This window comes from Triticum dicoccoides, chromosome 2A (genome assembly GCF_002162155.2).
Source record: "Triticum dicoccoides isolate Atlit2015 ecotype Zavitan chromosome 2A, WEW_v2.0, whole genome shotgun sequence".
Taxonomy (NCBI): Eukaryota; Viridiplantae; Streptophyta; class Magnoliopsida; order Poales; family Poaceae; genus Triticum; species Triticum dicoccoides.
In genome coordinates this window covers 10,641,308-10,658,477 of record NC_041382.1, presented here as the reverse complement: position 1 = coordinate 10,658,477, position 17,170 = coordinate 10,641,308, and the positions used below count along the sequence as shown (strand labels likewise).

Below are 17,170 nucleotides of genomic sequence, written 5' to 3'. Positions count from 1 at the left end.
AGGAGATTCCAATGATATAATTTCCGCATTATACATCTCATATACTATTAATCTTACCGATAGTCAAAGGCAGTCTTGAAAAACTCATGAGACCCTATATATATGGATGGATGGATTAAGAGATCTATTAATACTGATTTGGCATTGTAACTATTCATATTTTTACTATAAAACATGGTCAAGTCAACTTAAGGAAGTTTGAATGTATACCAAAGTTAAAACAAGGGACATTTACATTTCGACCCGTAACTTGAACCCACTACTCTCATTTACCCCTAATTTTCAGACCTACTCAGTTTTTACCTCTAATTCGTGGTGACAAATTATTTTCCAAATACCCCTGAGCAATGTTTCGGTCAGGTATTCTTTGCTTTTCAGGCTTGGTGACGTTCCTGTATAGCTGTCAGTGCTTTCTGTTCTTTTGTAGGAGACCTAAAAATATTTCTTCTCTCTGAAAACATAAACACCAAGAAACATGAAATGCCATCCATGGAGATGCTCAAGGATGCTACTAAATAACGGAAAACACCGACAGCTACACGAGAATGCCGCGAAGCTTAGAAAGTAGAGAATACCTAAAGGAAACGTCACTCGGGGTATTTCTATAACACCACACAATGGAATAGTCACAAAAATGAGTAGGTCTGAAAATATCAGTGGTAAATGTGAGTAATGAGTTTGAGTTAGGGGTATAAATGGAATTGTTCCTTAAAAGAATCATTTATTTATTTGTACTCGAGTTAACACTCAATATACACTCGGTCGATCATCCAGACAACTGCCTCCGCAGACAACTGCGCGTTAGCAAGCTCCATCAAGCAGGATGCATGCAAACAAAAGTTCTCCACGAAAAAAGACGGATGACGGCGAGGCGGACCTCACCGTCGACCTGTATCCATTCATACGCGAATACAAAGGCGGCCGTGTGGAGCGCTTCCTGCGCAGCCCATTCGTGGCAGCGTCGGAGGATGCGGCTGCCAACCGTGGCGTGGCAACGAGGGACGTCGTTGTCGACGAAAACACGGGAGTATCGGCACGCCTGTTTCTTCCCTCCAACGCAGCTGCTGCTGCTGCCACCGGCGGCGAGAGGCTCCCCGTCATCATGTACGTCCACGGCGGATCCTTCTGCACCGAGAGCGCCTTCTGCCGCACGTACAACAACTACGCCAGGTCACTCGCCGCGCGCGCCGGGGCGCTCGTCGTGTCCGTTGAGTACCGTCTCGCGCCAGAGCATCCCGTCCCTGCGGCCTACGACGATGCATGGGCGGCCCTCCAGTGGGTGGCATCCGTCTCTGACCCCTGGCTCTCCGACTACGCCGACCCCGGGCGCACGTTCCTCGCCGGTGACAGCGCCGGCGGGAACATCGTCTACAACACGGCGGTGCGTGCGGCCAGCGGTGGTGGCACTGGAAACCACATCGACGTCGAGGGCCTTGTCATCGTGCACCCATACTTCTGGGGCGTCGAGCGGCTGTCCAGCTCCGAGCTAGTCTGGGACGGCGGCGCCATGTTTACACCCGAGTTCATCGACGGGGTCTGGCCGTTCGTTACGGCGGGCCGTCTCGGCAACGATGATTGCCGGGTCAACCCTATCGACGAGGAAATCGCCTCGCTGACATGCCGTCGTGTGCTAGTCGCCGTCGCCGAGAAGGACACCCTGCGTGACCGCGGGCGCTGTTTGGCGGCCCGCGTGCGTGACTGCTGCGCGTGGGCGGATGATGAGAACGCGGTGACATTGGTGGAGTCGGAGGGCGAAGACCATGGCTTCCACCTGTACAACCCACTCCGTGCGACCAGTAAGGTTCTCATGGAGGCCATAGTGCAGTTCATCAACCAGCCCACCGCCATGCCATTGCCGGCCGCTTTGCTCCCGGAGCTGCACGAGCTGCATGCATGCGGTGGTAACAAGGAGCCATCTGCTGGTGACATGGGCTCATGCTTGCCTATTCTAGGCGTGCCTACTAGGCCGTATATGGACGTATTTGGTTATGGCATGGCCATGAAAGCTTCGAGTGTCCCACAAGGTATGACACGTACTAGCTGCTTACACATTGGTGGACAGGGGAGAAGAGCATCCAAGACTAGATACGTGTTACCTTTGAGCCATGTCGTCAGGCATGACAAGACGAACATGAGGTTCTCGTTATCAGCAGCAACAGCTCCGGGGACTTGTGTTTTTCACAACTTCATCTAGTGGACGATGGTGTACAACTCTACATGCATCCATGATCCCAGGTGTCAGAAGGTCGGGGACACCGGTTGTGCATGCTCCAGCGTAAGTGCTAGTAAGAATATTACAGGGAAGGTACGTAAAAGGTTAACAGTAGGTTAATACCAATTACCAAGACCCCTATATATCCACCACACCACCAGCTGCTTTGGGCCAAAGAAATCTATATTGTGTATGTTTTTTTTTTTGCGTGGTGTATGCTCTTCTTTCTTATAAACTATGTATGTAAGATCGATGTATGAATAATGTACTAGTATATTGTCATACATCGGGACGCGGCTAATCTGCACCCGAGCTCATATGCTCCCGCATGAACAGTAAAATCGAAAAAATATAAAAAAAAATCACAAAATTCCAAAAAAAAATTGAGAGAAACATTGACAAAAGTTCTAAGTGCCTGCAAAAATTCGTCATGAAATCACATTCCTAGAAGGCGTGACAAAAAAAAACAAAAATAGTACTCTGAAAAAGCTACTTTCAAATGCATTTTGAAGCACTGAATTTGTTTTTTGCCACGCCTTACAGGAATGTGATTTCATGATCAATTTTTGCAGGAACTTAGAACTTTTGTCAATGTTTCTCTCAAAAAAAATTTGGAATTTTGTGAATTATTTTTTATTTTTTTCGATTTTACTGTTCATGCGGGAGCATATGAGCTCGGGTGCAGAATGGACTTTTCGCATACATCGAGTTTGTACAAATTTTCTGCTCTACTCCTCAACATCTGTACAACTCGACCGGTTCCAGAATATAAAGTGTATTAATTTTCGTGCAAGTCAAGCTCGTGTATGTTTGATCAAATATACAACAAAATATCGACATCGACAATAGAAAATAAATAAAATATAAAATTACTTTTCTTGATGCATCTAATGATACAAAATTTGGTATTATAGATATTGATATTTTTTCAAAAAAAACTTTATCAAACATGCGCATGTTTGACTTTTGAAAAGACTAATACACTATATATTTCGGAACGGAGGGAGTAGCAAACACCTACAACGGACATGCAATTGACATGGCATTTTGTACGGAAATACAAGATGTAACTATCCCCAACCTTTGAGCCACACCATAAGCGGATTTGGAACTGTGTTTTTTTAATACAACTATTGCCCCACTCTTATTTGCACACAGTCGGCAAATTTTTCACTAGGGGTGATGTTTAAAAAAATGCAACTATCATCACACCCAATAGTTCCACGCAGCTACCGGAATGGAACTACCCCCTCTCCCCCCGCCTCCCCACCTAATTGTTCACGGCCGGCGAGTGTCCAAATGGGTTGATATGTCTGAAAAACATAACAAAATACAGTTATTGTCATGAGCAACACATCATGAAAATATTAATAAGCATAAATAGAAATGAAGACAACCAAAAAGATGTTATCTAGTTGCACAAATAGTATTTTATGCAATTATGATCTTCAAAATGAGCAACTCCACTATAAATATGTGGCCCTAAAAATCAAAACTAACAATTACTTTGGAGTGCACAATTTAACTTTTGGAAATTTTGTTTTAAACTAACTACACCAGGGAAGAAAGATGAATCGTGCTGCAAAGAAAACACATTGTTTAAACTTAAATCAAGTTAAAATAACTGAATAGACCTAAAAATCCCAGGGAAAGTTTTAGTGATGTGTTGTGACCTTCATTACAAGCCCCTTTAATTGAGAGACAAACTTGCATGAATCTCAACATGAGATCGACACTTCTATATGTCAACAGAGAAATATGTCAAACGCGGAGAAAACATTTGATAAGTCATTGGAACTATTTACACTAAAAATGCAGGGCTTGAAAGACCGAGTTACTACTCCTTTGCAATAACACCAAACTGATTGGATACTAAAACATATGAATGACCACTGAGAACAAAATATAAAAATCCAACAAATCAATAAGCATACAGTACTCCCTCCATTCCTATATATTTTTATCATAAGTCAAAGTTTTCTAAGTTTGACCAAGTTTTGGAGGGGATAATCAGCATTGTCATATTAAATAAATACAATAGGAAAACATGGTTTATGATGGATCTAGTAACGATGATTAAGAATATTATAAACAGTAAAAAATGTACTGTGCCCGCATGCATGCACCAAGAATGAATATCTTAGACAACAGACGCTGGCAAACACATCCAATATCACAATAAGAAACTACTTAATAACTACACCTCCCAACCACTATCACTTTAGGCAAAAATATTAGATTTTGCCTAATAAAGAGAAGAACTTAGGATATTACATTTTGTAGACAAATTGAGGATATTACATTAGAACTACTTGGAAAAGAGCCCAATAAGAGAGACGGTATAGCCCAAAATACGAGCCCAACCCAGATTGGAAAAGCAAACACACAAAGCCCACTCCCCATTGGCCCAACATACATGGAAAACAAATAAAATAAAAAACAACTCCTGGGCCAACAAAGCACAATCGTGCCGACCCTCTTATATAGACAAGAAACAATGAATAAAATTAACTCATCCATAGATCTTGATGTTCGAGATTCAACAATTATATATGGACTACGATTTCACTATTTATCAGGTGACTTAGAATTAGCAAGTACATTTTACATATGATCAGCTACAAAAAGCAAAATATGTGTAATTTCGTGTATCAAAAAATGCAAGTGCAATAATAAGGAAAAATACAACCACAAAAAAAAATCACACAAAGTCTATAAAAATGAGAATCGAAGTCTTAACATTAAATTTAAACCAAATGGACATACCTATTTGTAATTATATACTATATAAAACATGAAGAATAATTAAGTTTGAAAATATTTTTTGGTATACAAATACACATTTAATACAAAGCTATATATAACAAAAACAATTGCACAATGTTAGTACTAAAGCAGCACCAAGTTAAACTATGAACCAACAAATGAATATGGTAGTTTGAGTTAGGTTCATAATCGATCCCCTTGTGCTACAGAACCTATTACATTTTCTTCTTAACTTTACAAAGCCTAATACATTACATACAATAAATGTACGAAAACTGAGGACCACAAAAGGAAGGGAAAAACAACAAAATGGATTAAAAGCCCGCAATAGAAGGGGAAAAGCCCAGAAACACACGAAGGGACAAGACAACATTCGGCCCATTACCCAATATATTTTTCAGGACCGGCCTTGGATTATCTTTGGGACATGTTTGCATATAGAGAATCTTGGGGGCGTGTCGATAGTTGTGTGGCTAGCGTCGTTTGTAAAGCAAATGTGTGATGATGTTTCTCTAATTTCTAGGACGATGGTCGGCTGCATTGTTCTCCTCCAATGCCTACTCCAGCGATTGTCGGTGGTCAGTCACCATGGATGTTTATGTTCTTTAGTTATCTTCCTTGTGTAGGTTGGCCGTGGCGATGTAGCCTCTTTTTATATTTCTGTCTATACTAGCAAAACGGCCCGTGTGTTGCAATGGGAGAACAAAAATCATAATCTCGAATGGCCATGACCACATTTTGCTGCATCACCGAGATAAACTATCACTTTCATTTTCTTGAAAGTGTGAACAATTTTTTAAAATCATGAATATGTTTAAAAACTTGTCAACTAGTGAACATTTTTCAAAATGATGAACATTTATTTACAGATTTTCAAACATTATCTAAAATCATGAAAAAATGGAATTCGTGAAAATTTTACAATATATGCAAATGTTTTTTTATAAAATTGTTAACATTTTTCTTGAATAGGCGAACATTTCTAGAATTGAAGAACATTTTTTTCAAAACTAGTGGAACAATTTTTGAAATCATGAATATTTTCTTGATTCAACGAACATTTTTTGAAATGCATGTTCAGTTTCTAAATCAGCGAACATTTTATGAATCAAAAAACCATTCTGTAAGTCATGAACAGTTTTTTATTTCATAGGATATTTTTCAATTCAGGGACATTTTTTAAATAGGCGAAATTTTGTTCAACTTCATCACTACTTTTTAATTCATGAACTTTTTTTTATTTCCAGAACAGTTGTTTTCCAAATTCGGAATCTTTTTTCGATATGCAAACATATTTGAAAAATCATGAACATTTTCTAAACCCACAAACATTTATGAATTATTAAACATTTTATTCAAAAACCATCATTTTTGTAAAAAAAATCGGTACTTTATGAAATCCTAAAAAAACAAAAATAGTAAAAAAGACAAAAAAGGAAAATGAAAATTTTAAAACAGATCGTCCGGACATAGGCCGACCCAAACAGGCCCGTTGTGTCTTCTCACAGCATACAGAGCGCAATATAGAAGGTTCCTACTGGATGGCCTGGCCCAGGCGGGTATTCCCCTATGTGATTTTTTTTTTATCATTTATAGATGGCATCGGTGGATAATATTTTATAATTTTGAAGGCAATTTCGGTGACGTACCGTGAGAAGCAATAGCCCTCTTTATTAATACAGTTTTCCTAAGTCTAGACTTTGTTATGTCATAGGCGATGATGTATTCCTTTGATCTTGCATGAAGTTTCGTATAGATTTTTTTTAGTTTTTCTTTTTTCTTTTTATATACTATATTACTTGATTAAGACTTTTTTTACACAGTCTAAACTTTTTTATGTCTTAGTCGATCATATATTCTTTTGATCTTGCATGACTATTCATACATATATATTTTAGTTTTTCTTTTTTCTTCTTATATACTGTATTACTTGACTGGGACTTTTTTTAACACAATACAGACGCAAGCGTTTATATACACGCGCATACACTCATCCCTATGAACGCACATACGCACACTCTACCCTTATGAGCACCTCCTAAAGACTGAGCCGACATATCATCTTGAAATCTATAAAATCACCGTAGACCCCTCGTTGTCAACGGGAGCGTCTCCTCCCACTGAATGCGCGTCGCCGAAAATCCTGAAATAAATCCAAAAATAAATGCGGACACCTGGTGGGCTAGGGATACCACAGTCCCTCTAACCTCCAACCACAGATTGATTCCCTACTTGACTGACACTTGGGACCTATTTCTTTTGAACACATTGATTGAGATCTAGCCACACCCTCATTATTTTTTGTAGTTTACAAAAACACTCAATAAATGCTCTTATTTTTCTCAAAAAATTATGTTTACCAATCCATTAATTGCAATGTATGCATACATAAAAGTACATGTATTGGTCAATTTTCTCTTAATACTTAAATACAATGATTTAATGCACCTTGAAATCTGAACTTGTGATGAAGAACAACCAAATTAAGCCTTATAAAGTGGAAAAAAATAAAATTTTGAGATGAGCCCTATGAACCAGAAAGAAGGAAGTAGCATGTAAATCCTAGTAACTCTTTTTTTTTAAGAAAATGAGGATGACCCCCGGCCTCTGCATCTGAGCGATGCATACGGCTATTTTATTAATTATTCTCATAAAACTTTACAAAACCATACAACAGCAAGACTAAAGTCACCGTCTAAGCAACAACTGTGGTTACACCTATCCAATTGATGAAGAGGCGCAGATAGTCTGGGCCTAATACTAAACAGACATCGCAGCCAAAACCTACACATCTAAAACACGAGGTTTCAACCAAATCTAGCATTACTCTTAATATGTAGGCGTGTAGGCCACGAGTATGTTGTGACCGGCGAAGGAAGAGAGAGGTTCATTTCAAGTCGAGAGAGGTGGCATTTCCTCTTCCACGTAAGTTCTCACGCTGCACGATGTCTCGGCTGCTCCTGGCGGCCGCCGTAGCCACGCTCGTGCTCGCCGCCGGAGCGTTCGAGATCGAGGAGGCGACCCTGGCCAGCATCCAGCTCGGCTTCAAGAACGGCAGCCTCACGTCCGTGGAGCTCGTCCGGCTCTACCTGGACCGCATCAGCCGCCTCAACCCGCTCCTCCGCGCCGTCATCTAGGTCAACCCGGACGCGCTCCGCCATGCCGCTCGTGCCGACGCCGAGCGTCGCTCGGCCTCCCCTGTCAAATACCTCGCTGGTGGCGGGCTCCTGCACGGCGTCCCCATCCTCCTCAAGGACAACATCGCCACGCACGACGCGCTCAACACCACGGCCGGCTCCTTGGCGCTGCTGGGGTCCGTGGCGAGGCGGGACGCCGGCGTGGTGCGCCGGCTCCGCCTGGCCGGCGCGGTGGTGCTCGGCAAGGCCATCCTGGACGAGTGGGCCAACTTCCGCAGCCTGCATGGCTCAGACGGCTGGAGCGCGCGCGGCGGACAGGCTCGGGTAATTAACTACAGCACCACACAAGATTTGTTTTTCTCATTTTACACAACGATGAATTGACCAATAATCTTGCTCGGTTTTTCTGCTATATATAGAATCCTTACGTGCTCTCGGCTGATCCGTGCGGGTCGAGCGGGGGTTCGGCTATCTCCGCGGCGGCAAACATGGTCGCGGTGACGCTGGGAACGGAGAGGGACGGCTCCATACTCTGCCCGGCGTCGCTGAACTCGGTGGTCGGGATCAAACCCACGGTGGGGTTGACCAGCCGAGCCGGAGTCATCCTCACCACACCACGGCAAGACACCATCGGGTAAGAGATGACTCATGCGTACTAAAATATGCCCGATTAGATACCGTTTGACTTTTGCAGATCAGATACACACCTTATATGGGGTGATGCATACTAGAACAAATGCATAGTGGTATTTGTTTCTTATATTCTTGTCAATATAGTATGTCGAAATGCATCAACCGGGGTGGTGTAACATTCTTTTTTCTAATATATACGGGGGAAGAAATGATTTAGACGTTGCCATTTCAACCATCAAAAATAGCATATGCCCGGATAGATACCATTTAGGCCCTCTTTGATTCGCAGAATTTTCAAAACGTAGGAATAGGAAAAGTATAGGGTTGGAGTGGCATGCACACATGAATCCTACAGGATTAGCATGGAGTGTTTGATGGCCCAGGAAAAGCAAAGGAATTGTAAAAAGAGGTTGGAGTAGATGTTAGATTTCCTATGAAATGTAGTACAAAAGATTTCATAGGAAAAATTCCTATGGGATCCAATCCTATGAATCAAAGGACCAACATAGGAAAAATTCTTAAGGGTTTCAATCCTTCAGAAATCCTATAGAATTCCTTTGAATCAAAGGAGCCGTTAACTTCAGCATATCGGATCTATACCTTACCTATACCTATACCTATACCTATCTATACTAATTTTAGACTCTCTAAAAATTACTGCGTTAATCAGAAAATACGAGCCGTTTATTTGGTGGGACCGAATTATTACGGTGTAGATTAATCTGCAGAATTCTAGGCTGAAACTACGCTCGGTTTGACAAAAGAAAAATCATTGGAAGGCCCACACACGTTAGAAATAGAAGTCGTAGGACAAAGCCCACAATGCTATCACGGCTGTACAAAAGAAAACCCAACTTAACTCTCACCTGTGCCCTCCATACATCCAGTTTTCTTTCCACAAAAAGTAGCGATACAACAACGCACACGAGCGCATCATCGTTCTGCCTTTCGTCGCTCCCAACTTTCAACTACCCGACTTGCTGGATCTCGCGATCGCGGCGACCGGAGGCAAACCTGAAACACCGCGGGCAGGCAACAGAGCACCTGCGCCATCACTAGCGCCAAGGGAAGTAGGTGGGAGGAAGTACAGATGTGCAGCAGGGGCCGAGGCGCCAGCGACGCCGACTGGCCGCCACAGCTAGGGCGGCGATCAGGTACGCCCAAAAATTATTCATCTGTTTTTCTAAGTTTGTAGACTCCAAACCTTCAATTCATCAATCTATTTTTCTAATTTTGATTACGCCGTACGCGAAACCTGATGCAGATCGGATCGGAGTCGGAACACCACTAGGGTTCATGCTACTCCAGACTCCCATGACACTACTCCAATTAATCCAGTCGCTCTATCTATCTCTCTCTCTCCCCCAAGGCCCTTTGTCACACCGTCCTTTCCATAGCATTACTTTCAGGTTTGACCGTCTACCCCTAGGGCCTCCAGGCAGGACCGCAGGTGAGCACAAATCAGCAGCAACAACTACATAGAAATTAGGTCTAAACGGATTGAAGCCGCCACCTCAGTCCTCACTGAAGTTTCAGTGTGGGGGAACTATGATGGACTGGTGTCGTCATGGTTCATACACCAGACTCTGACAGTTTCATGTGCAATAAATTCTGCAACCACTCAACAGATACCTCCTCTATTCTCTAAAAATCTGCTTGATCCATAATGTCGCATCAAGAAATATTGGTTTGGTACATGTATTTCAGCACCCTCTCTTGACATGATTATGTGTTGTAGGGGGAGGACAAGATTGGGTGGTCTCCATCATGTTTTTAGTGACACCATGCAGCAAGCTCATGTTCTCTACATCTAAAATCAACCATGGACCATCCAGTTCACTTTAATATAGGAAGCTTTGCAGGTATTTTCTTTCTTCTACGTACATGTTATGGATTTTGTATTTTGCTTCTTCCAATAAACATGAATTTCAGATTGTATGCATGATATAAACAATTATTCTGTCTTCCAGGATTAAGAGAAGTTATTATGCATGGATTTCAAATATTTTCTTATACATTTGAAATTTAGGATTGGGCAACTTCCCATATTTCTCAATATTAGTACTTACAGAGTATTACTTTTATTAGTAGATCAGTAGTAATATTCCAAAATTGCTGCTCATGCCAAAATTTTGCTATCTGTATGCTTGAGTTATATGGGTTACATGGTTTACTTATTGTATTTGAGAAGGAGTCCATGCTCATATGCATGATTCTTAGAGTACAAATGCAATCCTAATCACAGAATTCTTATTTACTTGGTTAGTTTTTAATATTATGTATGACCTTCCGTTTGCAGTTCTAGAAGACTTTTTAGTAAGGACACATATAGAAAACAAGATAAGGTATCTTGCACTATGAGTTATGCCATTCATAGTGGTCAAAATATTGTCGCCTCGATCAATTTTCATCATATTAGTAGATTTATGTGTTGCACCATGCACAGCAGACTATATGCATGCCACTAGATCTAATTCGCCAAACATTACTCTACACTAGGAGATCTGAAAAAAAGTTGTGAGTAAATTCATGCAATAGCCTTATATTGTGTCTAGATCAGGTATATGATTTGTTGCCGTTATCTAGAACCTATAAATTGCAACGCCCAATTCAGTTGTTGAATAATAGGTCAGACTATAAATGCTTCTACTATTGCAGGTTTGACTCAAGTCTTGGCTCTGTATGGAACAGATCATTTTTGTTGGCAAAATCAATGAAGAAATCCATTTATATGTAGTAATGCACTTTCTTTTATCTATATTTTCGGGCCAATTCTTATGTGATCTGCTACTATGCCTTGATAATCGGAGTTATCCTAATCTGAAATTATTTTGACTTTGGCATGTCATTCACTTGCTTTGAAGATTAATCCAGCACTGCACTAGCTAGCGACAAAGTATACCACACATAGTGAGTAACGTCTCATGAGAAGATGAAGCCACATGTACTCCATATGAGCTCTGAAGTTACTGAATGAATTAGCATTCTCAGACAATAACTCAAATTAAATGGCATAGCCATGTTGTAACAACATTATTCCAAAACGTTGGCCTCTTGGCTGTATTTGGTGCAACAGAAGAGATGAAAAATTTGTTCATTTATTACTAGATGATTATGTGTCTTTTATTTTCGTTTTAATTTTGTTATAATTCTATGCAAATCAGGAATCAATGTCCTCCAATTTTGTCGTGTTGTCACAGGAAATAATTAATTTGCACAAGTGTTAAGTACCTACAGTCTCGATAGCCGTCTGTACAGTACCAAGACACAAATGCAGTGCAAATTGGGGCATGCTATGATTTTTACCATTACTTTTGCGGTTTAAAAAAAACCATGGTAAGATGTCCATGGTTTTAGTGTTTTTTTGTTTCCTTCATAATATGTAGAGTTATTGAGATAAATTTATTATTTTCTTAGATATCAAGATTGCATCTTCTAATGCTATTCTTTTTCTTATCTACAAAGAAGGTTTGCATCAAGATTTATGTTGTTGATGATGTTTTTTTTTTGCAATTTTTTCCAAGTGGAAACTCCAAATTGTTGACATTGTTAAACTGGTCCTAAATTGATATTTTTGGTAGAGTTTTGATGCAAATTTCTATATACTATACCGGAAATTTCTCTATGATTATCATGTTATATCATAAGAACTACCAGCAAAATGTAGAGTGTAAGATACTATTATATTACTAGCCCGTGCGAATGCACGGGTTAGCGACTAGTATACATAATAAAGGCCCGTGTTGCCGCGCCCGACCATCTTGACGGCATTATGATAGAAATATTTGAGAAAAGGAATACATGTATGTGAGATTTGATTTATACGTTCAAAGTCTTGGGCTCTTGGCTATATAAGATTTGACATTATTTGATTGCATACGTTAGCACAGATTTGTTCAGAATAAATAGAAGAGATAATTAAAAATTCAAACTCAAGATTGACACCGCACAACACAAGCTTTACCAAAGACCCACGGGAGGATCTGGGATAGAAGCCTTATGTAGAGTTAATCTTGTCCATGGAGCATACATAAAAATAGGACATTGGGCACTCTGAATCATCTGTTTTCAGCTAGCAAAAAACAACGTTTTCATTTGGATGCTCAAACTGATGTTACACTACACGATACTGAGAGCAACATTTAAATACGACAAGAAAAAATGCATATGTAAATATGTGTTTTCTCAATCGTAGGTATGGTGTAACACACAACAATAGCTAACTTCAAATTCCTTTTGGCAGAAAAATAAAATCTGTCACCTTGAACTGAAGCTAATATGACGGTGCTTTAAATTGAAGCTAATAATTACGTTGGTCTACCAATGACGAAATCGGGTGAACTCACGCAGCATGGGTCGTGGACTGAGAGACGAAATCGTTTACCCGCTTTCTAGGCCTGGGCTATGTATGTTTTTCAAAGTTGGCGGACTGATTCACCGGAGAATGCCCAAGTCAGCCTATGGATAAGTGGCCTGGTTACGGTGCGTCGCATGGGTTGCACGGGGAAAAATCCTGAGGCGCGAGTGGTGAACGACTGAAAGAGATCTGGAGCGTTCAGTGGCGGGATCCAATGGAAGAGCACTGTGGTATGGCCTAGCTAGCTCAGTTTTACTGTTTCGTAATAATATATGGGATGCATAGTGACATATATCTCTTAGAGAAATATAGTTGTTTTGATATTCTTGTAGATAGAGTAAGTCGAAATGCATCAATCGAGATACGTGATGGTGAACATCCTTTTTCTAACATGGGGTAGTAAGAGACGACTGAGACTAAACTATGCCACTTGCCATGCCATAATTCAAATATAGAATATGCCCTATGGGATACCGCTTGACTTCAGGACATATTTATGGGGTGCAATATCGGATGCTCAGTGGTATCTTTCAGAAAAACGTATTTGCACGCCATAAATATATTGTTCAACTCCCCAATTGGCTAGTTGCTCCTCCTTGCTAAGCATATAAATATTCCTAGTGGTCCAGGCTAGAGAGAACCCAGCTCTAAATAACATTTCACTTTGTGTAGATGGTACTAAGAAACCAATATTTGTTGCAAATGCAGTCAGCAATACCCTTGATGTTAATGCGGAGTTGTACATCCTCCTCCACAACCAAATGAGCAAGACTCACTCTGTTAATTTTTGCAAATACTGCTAAGCATCCTATATATCTCAATAACTGGTTGCCATATATGTCTATTTTCATTAATTTTGTACAGTCACGTGTGGTCATACCTATGGATAGAAAATTTCTGCATATGCATATTTCCGGACATGTTTAAAGCCACCGGGTTTTATTTAGAACCTAAGGAAATGCATATATGAACAAGTTTTAAAAAATCTTGAGATTTATGTAACTGCAGACCTGTTTGCCGCACGGTAGCAGATGCAGTCCATGTGTTGGACGCCATTGTTGGCTACGATGCCCGGGATGCAGCAGCCACGAGGAGAACTTCCAAATACATTCCCCGTGGTGGGTATATGCAGTTCTTAAACATGGATGGATTAAAGGGGAAGAGAATCGGTGTCCCCAACGGCTTCTTCAACTTCCCGGATGGAACTGTGCAGCAGACGGTTTACGGGCAACATCTCAACACAATGAGGTATATATTGGTGAAATTAATCCACATTTCTATTTTATAGCATGTTTTTTCTAATAGTTCACTTCACATGTTCTTGAAGGAAACAAGGAGCTATTCTTATTGAGAACCTGGACATAGAAAATTTAGATATCATAATGGATAACCTTAACAATGGGCAACAGATTGCATTACCAGCAGAGTTCAAGTTAAGCCTCAACTCTTACCTATTAGACTTATCCTACTCCCCAGTTCGATCACTTGCAGAGATCATTGCTTTCAACAATGCACATCCCGTCGAGGTCAGCTCTAAATTATAGTTTCCTGTTCATTGTACATGTATGCATTTCCTCTCGCCATGATCGATGTTATCTTTTGTTTAGTTTTATTCTCATGCATTCACCTTTTTATATCTTAAGAGTTGAACAAATAAATATTGTGAAATTTAATTCTCTAACATTAATGTATGGTAGGAGAGGCTGAAAGAAATCGGGCAGATCATCTTCCTGGCGGCCGAGAACACGACTGGCATCGGTGCTCCAGAGAGAGCAGCGATCCGTCAGCTTAAGAAGCTGTCCGCCAATGGGCTGGAGAAGTTGATGAAGGAGCACAAGCTAGATGCCATCGTGATGCCCAACGCTGATGCATCCTCGGCGCTCGCCATTGGTGGCATGCCGGGCATATCCGTGCCGGCCGGGTACGGCAAGATGGGGGTGCCATTTGGTCTCTGCTTTGGTGGGTTGAGGGGGTACGACCCGAGGTTGATTGAGATGGCATACGCGTTCGAGCAAAACACCAAGGTCAGGAAAGCTCCCATGTTCATGCCATAGAACAATTGACAAGGCGGTGATCACCGGAGCACAAAGATTAGACCTTCTGCAGAAATATTTCTAAGTTATCCACCTTAGCTGCAAAGGACAAACATCATCTTCCCAGCAACTACATTTGTTATTAATGTAGCTTCATCATGGTGAGTATAATAAACTATGAATAAGTATTGTAATAATACTTGCATGGTGATGTATTCATATAGGAAGTCCAAGGGATCTTCTAGAAAACGCGTACTCTATCTAACTAGGGCTCGTATACGGTAAAGAAATTTACATAAGTGAATTCGGCATCCGTACTTACTTAGGAGACATTCCTGGCAGAGTGCCTGACTTTGTAGATTTAACCATTCTTTGGATCCAGCTCGGAAATGGCCAAGACTCTACCGGCCATTGTAGGACACAGGGTCGGAGGTCATGATAGGAGATTGTTTGCCCAACCCAATCATAATGCCAACCGTCGGAGTGAGCTCACGGAAGAACCAAGTAAGAATGGAGGAGGAGCGTGTGAGATATTTTCTGGGACTTGTTCCCTTTCGCAATTCAGCAATGGAAAACTATCTATATACTACGACAATACAACTCCATGATATCACCATGGGAGTGGTTGAAACACTATTCTCTACATGCGAGTGGTATGGGTTGCCCCATGTGTAGTCAACACATGGGGCCCACCACCTCAAACATATGGAGCCCAACCGGGGACCACCCCACGTTTGGCGTGCATGGGGCTTGACGTGGGCTTCCTTCCCAGGATCCTCCTTCTAAGGGTTGCCCTTGACGGGAGACTGGGTTGAACCCAACATAGATCGACCTATTCGACCTCATAAGGGCATTTTTAACATTGACCCTCAAACTAGACACCACATCCGTTCGTGGACCGGAGGACCAGTCCACGAACACTGATACAGGAGTCGGCCACCCAACTGTAGTTGCATACATTTTAAACCAATTTTTAACAAATGATACAAAATTTCAGCAAACACTGATTTCATACAAGTTTGGTCATAGTTTACATAGAACGGCCAATATTCCGGTCATTTAACTTAAAACTAGAAAAAAACTAAAGCTTGTAGCAGACGACGACCTCGTATGCGTGGCCACCCTGCCTAGCCCCACCGTCGCCGTCCCCCCTCCAGCAGTAGAAGGGCGCGTGTCTGTTGCGCGCGACAACCTTGTCTGGCTATTGCACAACGATTGCTAAGGAGCCGCTCCGCTTCCTCTAGCGCGGTGCGGAGGGCCGCCGCGGCCAATGCCGATGCCGCCCGTGAAGCCATGGTGGTGGCCTTGCCCCTGCCAGCATTGGCATAGGAGTAGCTAAGTGACTACTCCTGGCCTATCTTGGCGGGCTCGGGGACAAGGCGATGGCGGCGCCTCGCAGGCATCTCTGCAGTGGTGACGGAGCGGTCGAGGGCCCAGGCGGCGGCGAGGTCGGGTTTTGTTGAGGAGCCAACACGGTGCCGTGTCCAACTTGGCGAAGCGGACCAGCGGGCAGCGTGTCGCCGCTCATACCGTATCGCCTAGCTTGCTTCCCTTTACACGACGGACATGATGGCCCACAATCCTGAGGCACCTCCGCCACCGAGGTAGTGAAGGATGTAACCGCGTGCATTGGCAGTCATGGGAGGCAGTTTGTCCTTCACAAACTGGCCAAGGCTGGTGTGTCGATATCGGTTGTGCAGCGCGGCACCGCCGACTCCTTGCTCATGTGGCGCCCGATTTAAACGTTGTGGTTGCATGCTGGCGATGCCGGATCCTCCCTCACACGGCGTTTGATCTGGACACCGCCATGGTTGCGGCGGGGAGGGGGGGCTCCTCCTTCTCGTGTCGGAGAGGTAATGCGGCCTCCTTCATGGGACGCGGTGGCGAGAGCGACGCTGGGCCACGCTCCCGCAGTGATTGCTCCGTCATCAACTCCATCTTACAGATGAATTCCTCGTCCGCCCGAGCGGCCTCCATGACGAGAAGTGGTTGCTAATGTGGTGGCGCCTGGTCCTCCTCGTCGGTGGAGGGG

The 17,170-nt window shown here is 42.3% G+C and overlaps 2 protein-coding genes across 2 annotated transcripts; both read left to right on the top strand.

The window, feature by feature from the left end:
- The first annotated feature begins 777 nt into the window (after positions 1–777).
- LOC119358620 (probable carboxylesterase 5) lies at positions 778–2,492 on the top strand. The gene has a single exon (XM_037625087.1). The coding sequence runs from the start codon at positions 824–826 to the stop codon at positions 2,192–2,194; it is 1,371 nt and encodes a 456-aa protein (XP_037480984.1). The 5' UTR covers positions 778–823; the 3' UTR covers positions 2,195–2,492.
- Positions 2,493–7,923: 5,431 nt separating this feature from the next.
- Positions 7,924–15,436, top strand: LOC119352728 (probable amidase At4g34880). Its single transcript, XM_037619311.1, has 5 exons — positions 7,924–8,439; positions 8,535–8,749; positions 14,114–14,353; positions 14,433–14,631; positions 14,803–15,436. The coding sequence occupies exons 2-5, from the start codon at positions 8,604–8,606 to the stop codon at positions 15,157–15,159; spliced, it is 942 nt and encodes a 313-aa protein (XP_037475208.1). The 5' UTR covers positions 7,924–8,439; positions 8,535–8,603; the 3' UTR covers positions 15,160–15,436.
- Positions 15,437–17,170: the final 1,734 nt, after the last annotated feature.

What these genes read in the sequence shown, in the direction of transcription:
- LOC119352728 (XM_037619311.1), top strand. Translation starts at nt 8,604, where the DNA reads ATGGTCGCGGTGACGCTGGGAACGGAGAGGGACGGCTCCATACTCTGC. An exon ending in CCACGGCAAGACACCATCGG is followed by an intron (nt 8,750 to 14,113) that starts GTAAGAGATGAC and finishes ATGTAACTGCAG; the next exon opens with ACCTGTTTGCCGCACGGTAG. An exon ending in CAACATCTCAACACAATGAG is followed by an intron (nt 14,354 to 14,432) that starts GTATATATTGGT and finishes ATGTTCTTGAAG; the next exon opens with GAAACAAGGAGCTATTCTTA.
- LOC119358620 (XM_037625087.1), top strand. Translation starts at nt 824, where the DNA reads ATGCATGCAAACAAAAGTTCTCCACGAAAAAAGACGGATGACGGCGAG.